Source organism: Cricetulus griseus, chromosome 6 (genome assembly GCF_003668045.3).
Source record: "Cricetulus griseus strain 17A/GY chromosome 6, alternate assembly CriGri-PICRH-1.0, whole genome shotgun sequence".
Taxonomy (NCBI): Eukaryota; Metazoa; Chordata; class Mammalia; order Rodentia; family Cricetidae; genus Cricetulus; species Cricetulus griseus.
In genome coordinates, this window is record NC_048599.1 from 73,514,641 (window position 1) to 73,527,902 (window position 13,262).

Consider the following 13,262-nt stretch of genomic DNA (forward strand, 5'->3'; position numbering starts at 1 on the left):
GAAATCCCTACTTGTCTGTGTTCATGCCACAGAGGTTGCCAGGGAAGATGGCTCTGCCCTGATCCTTCATCCCCCAACCTAAGAGGGACTGGAGCATCACCTTCATTCTTTCCGCATCACAATCAAATTTCTGAGCCCAAAGATTGTCCTATTTAGTCATATCCAGCCTCTTTTGGCCTTGGATACTGGGGACATTTATAAAGGCTGTCTTCCGTGCTGAGTCTCCAGGCTTCCCTGCCCAGAGAAAAGGGACCCCTCCACACTGGTAAACCCAAAAGATGTGTTCTTGAGTGATAAGCTGAGCACAGCAAGAATAACTATGGAATTAGGAATTGCAAGCCATCAATGATTTTGAATAATAACTAACAGTGGTGAAAGAGGGAGTAGATCCCCATCACACAAGAGCCAATAAATGCCAGATTAAATGGACACAGAAAAGGAACTGGGATGCAAGACAGGAGAACTTAGAACCTCTGGAACTTGCAGAGTGGGAAAGGTAGAAAGATTTTCTCAGCTTATGCACCCATGGCAATGGCAATCTCTGCTGTATATGTGACTACCAAAGTTCCAAGGACATAGCACAAGAGTGGGGGGTCTACTGACCTGCATAGATGTGCTTTATCCTGAAAAAGCCCACTAATAAAGGGGACTCCTTTAGTGCTCAACAGAAGCTCAGAAAAAAAGCTTTTATCAAATCACTTAGTGGTTTACTATTAGGTGAGCATAGAAAGCTTTTTCTTGGCTAGCAAACTGTGTTGAATACGGGATAAGTCTTTCAAGATCCAGAGTTAAAAATAGATGTCTGCCTCCTTTGCTGAATATTATCAGAGGCCAGAAGAGACAGAGGGGTTGTGAACCCCTGTATTTTGTGAAGAGAGCACGTCACTTGTTGAATTATTAAGAATTGTGAAAATACAGCTAGCAACACATGCAGGACAATGGTTTTCAACCTGTCTACAAAACTCGGAGTTCAGGGAGCGCCGTAGGAAACCGTCATGGAATAAGGGACGGGCCAAATTTAGCAAGCTATTCTCTCCCAGTTTCAACCAGACACACTGCTTTCAAGTACATGTTTCATGTCTGACAAAACAGTTTCAGAGATCTATGAAGATGGCTCGGTGGATAAAGCACTAGCTGCATAAAGTGGGAGACCCTGCCTAAGGAAACAGGAGAGCACTGTAGGAAGACACTCAGCATCAGTCCTCCTCTTCTGCCCTCCGGCCTCTAGACGCCAATGTCAGCCTTGTTCAGCACCAACTCTGTAGCTTCTCTTTTTGTATTTTCAATTTCCTTTTTTTCAATTAACTTTTTACTGAGTTCCTCAGTTCTTTTCCCACACTTCTCAGTTCTCTCTTCATCAATTACGGATGCACATTTTAATTCCCCAACACTGAGTGCTTTATCTCAGGAACCCTGTTTCATGTCCAAAAGTTGTTGTTTGTGAGTACGTTATAGCATTCCTGATGGCATCTCAATTTGGTCAGTTGATGCTTTTTTTAAAAAAATGTGTATTTATTTTAAATTATGTGATATGTGCTATGTGAGAATGTGGGTTTTTGTACATGTGAGTGTCATGCCCACAGGACCAGAAAATGGTGCTGGAGCTGAGGTTATAGGCAGTGTGAGTTGTCTGATGTGGGTGCTGGGAACTGAACTTGGGTCCTATGGAAGAACATGTGCCCTTAACCACCGAGCCATGAGCTCTGGTCTAACTCTTTAAAAGCGTTTGTTACCGTGCTATTTTTGTTGTTGTTTTATGTCTGGACAGTTGAAACTTGGAAGTCTTTAAAAGTCTGTGTCTGCGGTTTTGGTACTGACTTTCATTCCTCCCTTCTGATGTATTCCATGTTTCATGTCTGACAAAACAGTTTCCGAGATCTATGAAGATGGCTCCATAAGCTCCTATTTAATTTCTAATTGTCCTAAGCCTACTTTAGAGACACTCCACTCCAAAGAGAAATTCTAAGTGTTTCCACGTAGGCCTTGGAACCTCACCAGTCATGGTCCCAAGGAGAGACCAGGCTTGCCAGGCACGTGCATACCTCAACCATGTGCCCTGTGCAGAAGCCTGATCTCACAAGCAGACGTTGATCGGCTGCCCAGTTTGTCTTCTGGGAAGCCACATCTTTTGCATTTGCTTCCTGTTCGCTATGTCCACCTCTGGTATCAGCTCACAGTTTTGTTTTAGTTTGCTGACATGCAGGGGAGGGAGGATACCAGAGTTATCCTTAATGATTTCCCTCACAGCTCACAATTTTCATGGGACATTTAAAAAAATGTGCTTTCTCAGAGGCTTGGCTGCTATTACGTGGGTTAGCCCCGACAGGTATGGTGTTTGCTGGCATACTAGAGGGGGGCAGGGGACCTCAAAGAATCCTGTCTATGGAGTCCCCTTGAGGCAGCATTTTGTTTTGGTGCTTTGGGGTTTAAAGGCCTGCCATCCTGTGTTTCGAGAGTCTGACAGACAAGCACACACCCTGAAGAGACAAGTTGAGCTTTGTCTACCCCAAGAGCATCTCTAGATTTTTCTCTCACTATTGTGGGCCTTGGCCTGACCCTCTCTGATCCTGTCTGTCTTTCTTTTATCCCCTCACATGTCGACTGAAGTCTTTGCTTGGTTGCAAAGTCCATGTACACAGGGCCTTGCCCACCTTCTCAGTAACCCCCTGAGCACAGCATTGATGTGTCTACTTCAGAAGAGCACACAGAGGTCACCAGGCTTACCTACGAGTTTAAAGTCTGTTCATCAGATCCTCCTGCCCCCAAATCCATTCCTTTCCCACATCAAACCAGTGTCGCAAGAGACAGCAAACTGCCGGCAGTGAATCGTTCATTCCTAGCATGCATTGATCTTCTGCTATGGACGATACCAGGCATGATATTACGGACAACAAAACCTTGCCCTTAAAGCCTCAGATTACAGTCCAGCTGGTGGCAGATAATAAATAAGCAAGCAGCCATATAATTTAGCCAAAAAGTACTCATTTCCTTAGACAGAGAAAGGGGGAATATGGGACAGGATAATGGCATGAAGGAAGGAGCTAGGGCAGAACCAGGAGGAAATCATGCCAGGAAGAAGGAGCAGCCAATATCCGAGGAGGAGGGTGTGTCCTAAGGCCACTGAAGGGCCTTTGGTGGTCCAAGCAAACCAGAGAGCTTCAGAGAGATGAGACCGCATGGGATGAGACTGGGGACTGCATTAAGTGAGATCTAGGGGACACATGTGAGGAGGGACCCTCTGGAAGTATGCTCCCTCCTTAAATACAGAGCTGTGTGCTGGGTGACACTGGTTTTAACAGCTCGAACTTGCTTGTCTCTTCACAGGCTTACAGATTTTCCCAGCTTCCTGAAATGGTTATGGGCTCTCCCCCGCCACCCGTACCTCCCAGGACAGGTCCTGTAGCTGTGGCTTCCCTCAGGCGGTAACTCATTCCTTTCTTGGCTTTGTTTGAGATATTTGTAAAAGATTTGACCTCCGGGTTGTCTAGTCCTGTGGACAGTTGCCCCAGTAAACTCACTATTCTCTGCCCCAGTTCAAGGTGTGTCCCTGCGGCTGGGACACGGTCATAACATGAAGGAAGTGAAGACCATAGCACATTGAGCAATTTGCATGTCTTTCTAAATAGAAAGTCCCTGAGACCCCCACAACCAGAACCACCCCAGGTTGATTGCACTGTACCTTGATTGCCCATACCCTGACCTTGAAGACATAAAAATGACAAGTGTGGCTGCCTCATCCTGTGTTTGCATACCCAGAAGCCCCTTTGTTACTTCTAGGGCAGTGTCTCAGGGGCCAGGGGGTAATGGGTCTGGACTACCCACTCCCAGTCTGGACTTTTTGGAGAGGCCGAACTCAAACATTTCAGTATGGGGCATTTCTAACTCAGATTCTCTTTGTCCCTTACTGATACAGCCAGCACATGTCTTTAATAAGTGGGACAAGAAATAGAAAACTCAGGAGCTCTGGGGAAGGATGAACTAATTCTGATACCCAGGCTGGGGATAACCCTACCCTGGGGAACTCATCAGTCACTGTCCCAACCCTGCTCCACACCTCCCACAACATTCTGGTCAGCCTATCTGTGGGCCGCAGGCATGGATTTTGTGATGATGGTTTTAAAAAAAAAAAAAGGTGAGATTCCCTAAAAAATACTGTTTTCAGTTCTGATGATTCAGTGTCGAGCCACCTTGACATTGTCCCTTGAGGCCAGTGGTGACCAGGATGGGCTGGCAAGAAGCTGATCAAGGGTCCATTGCCTAATCTGCCAAAGGTCTGATTTCAGGCAGATCACCTTGCTTCTTGGGATTCCTCAGGAAGGGGTCTCAGCAGAGTGTACAGGGAAAGATGCAGAAGTTTCTCTGGAAAGGGTCTTCTGAAGCAGAGCTGTGGGATCAAACAGGCAGGAAGGAAGGATGAGAAGGGAAGGCCACCCCACACTGGCCAACCACCCCACCTCCCACCCTGATGTGTAGTCAGATCTTTCTAGCCTCCTGAAGGCAGCACAGGGGGTTCTGAGCTATTCCTGTGCATCTCTCAGATCAGTTGCCCACCTCGGTCCTTCCAGGCAGGTCTGCTGATAGCCATCATCTGCCTATTTCCTCTGTCAACCCCCACCCCACCTTCTGCACCATCTGCCATCATCACCCACATGAGGATGTAACTTTCCTGCATTAGACCAGGAATGCACTTTAGAGGTAAAGCTGTCCATCTCATTGGCTGTTGATGATGTCGTCACCTCCTAGGTCTGCCATCCTCAGATAATACCCAGAACTAATTCCCTTGCTGCTTTTACTACCCAGAACCATCCTTAGAGAACTAACCTCAAACAGGGAAAACAAAAACAAACACAAAAATGACCCCACTGCTGCAGGTCTGGGTGCCACCTGCCATGCAGATACCACCAGCAGTCCCATTGCTACTGGTGGCAAATCAATCCCAGGACCTCATGAGAGTAGGGGCTTGACGACATCAGGTCATTTTTAAATGTAATGTGACTGCTTGATGCCTGAGGCATGCTCACATCACACAGTCCCTCTGCCCTGCCTAGGTCCACCTCGGATATCGGCAGTAAGACCCGGATGGGCGAGTCCACAGGACCTGAGCCTGCCCAGTTGCATGACAGTGCCTCGTTTGCCCAGGTGTCCAGAGGTCCCGTGTCGGTGACACAGTTGGATCAATCGGCTTTAAATTACTCAGGTGAGCCAGAGGAGGAAAATTCTTTTCCCTGTGCTGAGTCCTCCCAAATCCACACAAACCGCCACTGTCAGGAACCAGCCCCACCATATGTCTGGGTCCTCTGACTTCACTAGTACTGACTAAAGGAGCTACTGGTTTTATTTCTTTTTAAAAAAGAAAAAAAAAGCTGAACTCTAGTTATGTTAAAGTTAAAGTTTTGTCATATTTGTTAATATTTTGTCATATTTCAGGTTTTTGTTTATTCTACCTTCACAGCACGACACATACAGCCATCCTTTCCCAAGGTGATCATGATCCTTGGGCCATGGGTTTTAGACCTGTTATGTACCTATTTAAAAGTATATGCTAATGCTATATGCATTTTAAATTTGCATAAACCACATGCTACACATTTCTCTTTGCACTGTTTTCTTAACATTGGTTTCAGTGCTTCTCCAGATGGCTATGTGAGCACAGGTTAGCCACTCACTTCCACCACCATGTTGGTGCCCTGTGACCTCATCTATAACTGTCCATTCCTTTGATGGACATGAGGGTCATTTCCAGTTTTTTTTTTTTTTTTTTTTTTTTTGTCAAACTGACAATGACAAAATGGAACTGGAGATTTGCACATGCCCTAGTTTGTATATGACCTGGTTGAATTTTTATTGTACTCATGCCATACATTTATGGTTAAACCTGCCAGCACCAGTTGCCAGCTCTTACTAAGCCATTTGTGGTTTCCAGGAATTCCTCTGGTGAAATCCATTCCTTTTGATTGCTTTTGTTAAATCGTTAAAACCACATGTCCTCCTGGGAAGAAAGCACCTGCAGCCAAGGTGTCCCTTCCTCTGGACAGGTCAAGGGCAGGATGAGGGAGAGGATGGGGCTTTACAGGGAGGGTTGGACCTTCAAAGCCTAGAAAGCTAGTCCGGACCACAAAGGTGATGTTTGACATATTGACTAGACAGGTGATGGGGCGGGGGCTGCAGAGTGAGGCCCTCCGAGTGGCCTTTTCCCTTGCCTGGACCAATGTCAGAATCCTCCCCGGATTTCCAGCTTCCTGAGCTAGAGTCCACGCAGGCACGGTGGGAAGGGTGCCAGCTGGACGCTCCACTCTCTTTAGGAGGGTGGGAAGTGAGGTGCCGCTAGCCCATGATGCTTCTCAAGAAGTGAAAAAAGAGAAAAGGTAGATTCAGTGCCCACCCTGCAAAGAGAACACAGCCAGCATCTTAGCCCCGCTTGGTCTCTGTGCCAGGTATCCTGAGTAGGGCGCCACCTGCTCCCCTTGGCAGTCACAGTAACCTTGGAAGAGCTCCACTAAGGAGAGCCAGGTGCCCTCCACCTCAGCCTCCCTCTTTGCTGATGCATTACCTAGAGTTTCAGCCACTATGGCGGGGCTCTGCTCTCCATTAGATGGCGTCTCTGTGCTCAGGGTCTCACCTGCCTGTCTGGAACTGCTTCAGAATTATAGCCAAGAACATGCTCCTCACCTCAGGCCTGATTTACTGGTAGTCTGTGGAATGGGGTTTATCTGGCTCTTGCTGGTAGGGGTTTGGATCCAGAGTCCAGCCTCTCCTGACCTCCCACCCACTTTCTCTGTGCAGGTAACACAGTGCCAGCCGTGTTTGCCATTCCAGCTGCCAACAGACCTGGCTTCACTGGCTACTTCATCCCAACACCTCCCTCATCCTACAGGAGCCAGGCCTGGATGTCCTATGCAGGAGAGAATGAGCTCCCAAGCCAGTGGGCTGATTCGGTGAGACCCATGCTGATGTTCTCATAAATCCTCCCTTGCTGGGCACACCTCTAGGAGAAAATGGGATGAAAGACAGAGACCAGGCTTTGGTCCTCTCAGGACCCCTCCCATCATTCCAGTGGATGAAGTAAATCATTTTGAAGGAGGCAGTGCGGAGAGGCATGTGACCTTTGATGGGGGAATTTGAGACTTGTTTCCTAGCATACATTCTACCTCTTCCTAGCAGGGTAACCATAAGCAAATAGGCTTTATAGTAATAACTACCATCTGTTTAGTATTTTCTGTATGCCAGACCCTGTTTAGATGTTCCATGATACTGTCTTATTTGATCTTCATGACAATTTGATCAAGTGAGTTTTATGAATCCCATGACTACTCCCGTTTGCAGATAAGGAAGTGAGGTTTAGTCACATGACATAATATCTAAGGCCACACATCTAGAAAAGAGCCTCGGCCAGAGTTAGAATTCATACCAAACTGATTCCAAAGTGCTTGTTAAATTTATTTCTCTCAACTGTCATATTCTACAAGATTTTAGATCAAATATCAGCAACTGAAGCCTCAGAAGCCCTGAAACTACCATGTGGCAGATCCTAAGATGCCCTATTTAACCTCTACCCAAGCATTTGTTTCTCCAGGCCCTTTGATATTTCCCTTAATCCCTCATAGGTGTGTGACATGGTTATACCTGTCTTTGGACTTTCCAGGTATGGCCATGAAAAAAAAAAAAAAGGAGAACCACCTATGGTGTGTTTAGTGGGCTGTCCAGTGCTTTAGTGAGCTCACCTGGTATAGATGAGAAAGACAGGTTACTGCCCAAGCTGAACCTGACATTCCCTGCATGCTCTAGTCACTTTCAGTGCTGGTCTCTGCCTTTGAAATACATTCTAGTGTTGAAAAGCACCTTGATACAGGAGTCTGGCAATATCTTTGTCCAAATCTCTGAGGCCCGAAGCCTGTAGTGACTTGAGTTTCAACAACACTGGGGGTGGAGGTTGATTCTATGCATAAACTTTCCTGTTGTCCAAAGCTTACTTCCTTGGTTTCTAAAACATAAAAATACATGCCACATTGCATATAAAGTATTTCTGAAATGAATGCTCTCAATTCCCCTCAAGTGGGTGTAGCTTAGCTGAATCGTGTTCTATGAGTGGTTCAGCGTCCTTATGAAGGCTCACAGTTCTCAGGAGACATTCAGAGGTTGGGCTTTAGCAGTTTGAAGATTCTGGCCTTTTTGTTAAAATATCTACAAATTAGTAATACCTGGACTTGATACTATGGCTTAATGTGCTTGTTCTTTGCATGAGCTTCCTCCCGGCTGGGACTTTATGCTGTCACTGTCTCTTACATGTGCTCTTCTCAATGTTCAATTCTCTGCAAATGAAACGTGCCTGAAGGCATTTAAGTTGTTTGCAAAGTTGGAGTAAGTAGGCTGTGGGAGAAGAACTGGAGAGACTCCCTGCTGTTGGGTCAGTGGGTCTAACCTGGGACATCATAGTATCTGTTTGGGAGTGAAGGCTCAGCTCCACCTTTCGTTTTTGGTTTTGTTGTTTTGTTTTCATTCTTTTTGTTTGTTTTGTTTTTGGAGTTTGAGGATGGTTTTGTTATTGTTTATTTAGTTGTTGTTGTTTATTTTTGAGACAAGGTTTGATTCCTAAGCCCAAACTGACTTGGAATTCGCAATGTACTGTGAAGTCAAGGGCAAACTGTAAACTCCTGGCAATCCTTCTGCCTTAACGCCCCTAGTGCTAGGATTACATTCATGAACCATAGAGTCTGACTCTCCTTTCTCAGCCCTCCATCTGATTCCCAGAATGCTTTGCACTGCCTTCATTTCTAAACAATCAATATCTTTGGGTAGAACTGATCAATTCAGAGCGTGTCAGACTCTGTAAGTCTTAAGATGTAGAAATAATGTGTGTGCTTTTCAGAGTAGATGACATACATGTTTCACTGGGAAGGCTATAAACCTGCAGCTTGGACAGCTATGTGCTCTACAGGATTCAGAGGAAGTGTTTTCCAAATCCTGGATCCTCACTCTCAAGATGCCAAACACACACAGCTTACTTGGGCTTTCAGTTATATCCAGATACCCCTGGGTTCATATCACCTTAGAGAAGAAGGCAAAAGACCTTAGCAAGTGCAAACCCAACCTTCCTGACAGGATGACAGAGTCATTCCGGAATCATCCCCAACAGCCACTAACACCAGGATTTGATGTCACAGAGAAAGGTTGTGTGTTGACTCTGTCCACTCTGGTTCATGCAGTTTGCTAAGGTTGAGTTTCCCTGGCTCTTTTTAATGCTGCAGCCTCAATAGGTCTTTCGTGGAGCCCAGTTATCAGCTGCAGCTCAGCTGAGAAGTGTACCCAGGCATGGTGCAAGCTGTTCTGTACACCCCTGTACAGCAAGTGAGAGACAGTACAGAAAGCTTGGAAAGTCAGCGAGAAAAAGACATCTCATTTGGGCTGACTACAGAGATTACATGCCCTCTATATCAATGTGAACAAAACAAGACCCCCACCTTCACTTGGGTGCCTGACCTTCTTGGTCCCCCCAAATCATCTAGACTCGGGGTATCATGTCGCTTTCAACCTTAGTGCTAGATAGAGAAGCTTCTGGAGGAGGCCTCAGACTGTATTCATTATTTTTCTCATTATTGTGGCAAAATGATCTGACAAGAAGTAATTTAAGGAAAGAAAGGTTTGCTTTGGCTTAGAGTTCAAGGAGATATAGCCCATCTTGTTGAAGAAGGCATGACAGCAAAAGCAGGGGGCTACTGGTCATTTCGAGTCTGTAGTCAGGAAGCAGGGTGAACAAGAAGTGAGGCTGGGCTTTAAAACCTCAAGGGTCACCCTCAGTGACTCACTTCATTCAGTAAGACTTCACCTCCGGAAGATTCCAGAACCTTCCGGAACATCACCACCAGCTGAGGATCAAGTTCAAATATATGAGCCTGTGAGGGGTAGCTCACATTCAGATTCACAACATAGACTAATCAGGAGCTTATGCGGTGATCAATTGGTGATATCTGTCAATGAATAGTAGTGTTTACAGCCCTGGATTCTGGCCAACAAAGCATAATGGTACTTGCCTACAAAGAGACTATTACTAATGAGTACTACCCCAAGATCATCCTGGTTGGCTAGTTATCTTTGCCTCGCTGGTTCTCACCACTAGCGCCAAGATTTGATGTCACAGAGAAAGGGTCATGTATTGACCCTTCTCCACTCCGGGTCATGCAGTTAGCTAAGTCTGAAATGTAGCAGCTTCCTCCTCACACATTTGGCACCTACTGACCATCCTGCAGTGATTTCCAAACTGTGCCTAGAACCCCAGGCTCTGCGAGACTTCCTGCTCTATACGAGGCATAATTGTGAGCATGGAGCAAAGCAGTAAGAGAGTGAGGGCGGAGGGAATCCTGCCTTCACAAAAGTGATGGCCTGGGACAGGAGATGATGGCCCAGGAGGAATGCCTACCACGCTAGGAAACTGCATAGAAACACTGTTAGCTGGTGTCAAGCTGGCAAAGGTCCCTGAAAGAATGGAAATTTGAGCTGAGATCTGAAAGGCTTCCTGTTGTCTGGCCGTGGTTCTTGGTCAACTCCTATTACCCATATATTCTTAGCTCTTGTAGCTAGATAAGTGAGACAATCCAAGCCTGCGTTTCCGCTAAGGTACAGGGGAAGCCTTCCAGCCCTTGTGTGTAGAGACATTAGCAACTTCTTGCCACTTTATTTATTTGCAAAGTCTCATGGTGAAATTAAAACCTCAAACTCAGGCTTAAGGCATCAATCCAATTACTTCCATTGAGTGAGTTCTCACAGCCTCACTTGGACCACTGAGGCAGCCTCAGATCCACCACCCCTGAATGACCTTGCTGAAACTGACTTCTCTGCTCACACCCATCAAGGGTTTCCAACCCACCATCTCAGAAACCTACTTTCTCAAGAGGGACTATCAGAGCATCCGGCATCCCATCATGTACTCCCCTATCCCAAGTGTCTGAATGTTTGTGTCCCTCTGCCTGACTCACATGCTGAATTCCACAATGTCAGGGTGGTGGCTTTAGGGGGATAAGTCTTGGGGAGGTGGTTGGTTTGTGAGGGTCAAACACTTATGAAAAGAATTAACGTTCTTATAAAAGAAGCCCATAGAGCGGCCCTACTGCTTCTATCACGTGGGCAGCTGTCAAGAATCAGGAAGCAGCCTCTTACCAGACACTGGAGTCCCCAGCCTTCATGAGTATAAAAATCAATTGCCATTCCTTATCAGCTCCCTGGTCAGTGATATCTTGTTATAGCAGCCTGAAGAGGTTAGGACAGCTGTCCTGATCCATCCTCCCCTGTGGCCCCAGATGAACATGTCTGTTGATGGAGAAGGAGGCCAGGTGTGGTGGTGTATGTCTATAATCCCAGAAGTCAGGAGACAGAGCTGGGAGGACCACCACGGTCACAATACCAGCATGGTGTACAGTGAGTTCCAGGCCCACTAGAAACTCAGCTTTTATTTCTCACAAGTGTGTCCAGGACAGGCAGTAGATGCGCTAAAGAAGAACATGCTCCATGGACTAGCATCCAGTTGCTTTTGGATGGGACAGCCTGGGGACCCAGCCCCACCCAGCACACCCCTCTGTACCCCTGTGCTCTTGGTTTTCCACCTGTCCAGCCTGCCTATGCTACCTCTTGAACCTGGAAGCAGACTCCTGACACAGGTTCTCTGCCTGCCCCACAGTACTGTGCACCTGCATCCTCAGTACTCATCTTCCAAGCATCCCAGCCAGCATCCTGGGATGTGAAGGTGTTTGTGGACCAAATAGCAGCCTACATATGGTATTGTTTCTGTGGGCAAGATAGTGATAGATTCTAAATCTTTTTTTAAAGATTTTATTTATTCATTGTGTATATAACATTCTGCTTCCATGCATATCTGCACACCAGAAGAGGGCACCAGATCTTGTAACGGATGGTTATGAGCCACCATGTGGTTGCTGGGAATTGAACTCAGGACCTCTGGAAGAGCAGTCAGTGCTCTTAACCTCTGAGCCATCTCTCCAGCCCCTGATTCTAAATCTTTTGCTTGTCTTTATTGCTAGAGACTTCTGTGTGTTTAAGTAGAGAATGAAGTGTCTCTTTTAATGAAAAGAGATTTTTCAAGAATGTGATACTGTATCTGTATCGAAAACACTGCAGTGCACAAATTAATTCCCAGTGCTTGGAGCCAGGGACACCTGTGCAGAGCTTGTCTTGGTGACTTGGTGGCTGTGTTTCCTTAGATTGTGGTACCCTTTTCTTCAGTGCCCTCACCTATAAAACAAGGATAATAACACCTACGAGGAGATTGTTGCTTGCAGAGTTAAAAAGATACTGTGTGAAAACCAATAGGGCTCAGTGGATGTCAGCTATTGTTATTAGTAAAAAGCCCCTGCGCTCCCTTGCAACAGTTCTGTTTACCCAGCTGTGCTTAAGTTAAAAAAAAAAAAGGCAGGGTCGTTCAACTGTGAGCTCAGGTGTATTCTTAATGTTTTCAGCTAAGTTGGAAAACATCTTTTTAATTCGTCCACCAGCCTTCTTGTCCAGTCCAACAGAGTTTGTTAAAGAAACTGACTCCAGATTGGAAGGGCAATAGCTGTGATGGTGCTTGGTCGCCTCCTTCTTCCAGTATTGAATATATCCTGTGCCTTGAGCTCCCTCCTAACACGAGTTCCTTCTCCTCTCTTCCAATCTCTTGTGCAGGTCCCTCTTCCCGGGTACATCGAGGCCTATCCCCGGTCCCGTTATCCACAGAGCTCACCCTCCAGGCTCCCTCGCCAGTATAGCCAGCCAAGCAACCTTCACCCAAGCCTAGAGCAGGCCCCCGTCCCCTCCACAGCTGCCTCACAGCAGAGCCTGACAGAAAACGAGCCTCCAGACACTCCATTGACCAACATTTCCACTGCAGCCCTCGTGAAGGCTATCCGGGAGGAAGTGGCCAAGCTGGCCAAGAAGCAGACAGACATGTTTGAGTTCCAGGTCTAACGCCTCAACCCTGAGGGGATCTGCACTTGAAGACTGTGAGACAACAAACAGGCTTTGGGTTCCTCTCCCCTAATATGTGGGGGCTCCAGACAATGCATGGGTCTTTTTCATCCTCAGATTCTAAAAATGTCAACAGTGGGGCTGCTGGGAAACAGAGATCTTGTGAACAACTGGAGTCTGACTTCAGCAACCAATTGTGGATCACGAAGTCCAGAGATGGGACCCTACGTTTGATGTTCTATTGGGCTGAATGTTTGAACTGTGGGTGGAATTTCCCTAAGGAGCCCTAGTCGTGAGAAGCACTAGCTAGC

General features: G+C 46.5%; 1 protein-coding gene across 1 annotated transcript in view; it reads left to right on the forward strand.

Moving 5' to 3' along the window:
* Kiaa1549l (KIAA1549 like) overlaps positions 1–12,951 on the forward strand; it is a 267,208-nt gene extending 254,257 nt beyond the window's left edge. The window contains exons 18-21 of the mRNA XM_035446940.1: positions 3,325–3,422; positions 5,049–5,197; positions 6,784–6,935; positions 12,670–12,951. Coding sequence (XP_035302831.1) covers positions 3,325–3,422; positions 5,049–5,197; positions 6,784–6,935; positions 12,670–12,951 — 681 coding nt within the window. The remainder of the gene's footprint in view (positions 1–3,324; positions 3,423–5,048; positions 5,198–6,783; positions 6,936–12,669) is intronic.
* Positions 12,952–13,262: the final 311 nt, after the last annotated feature.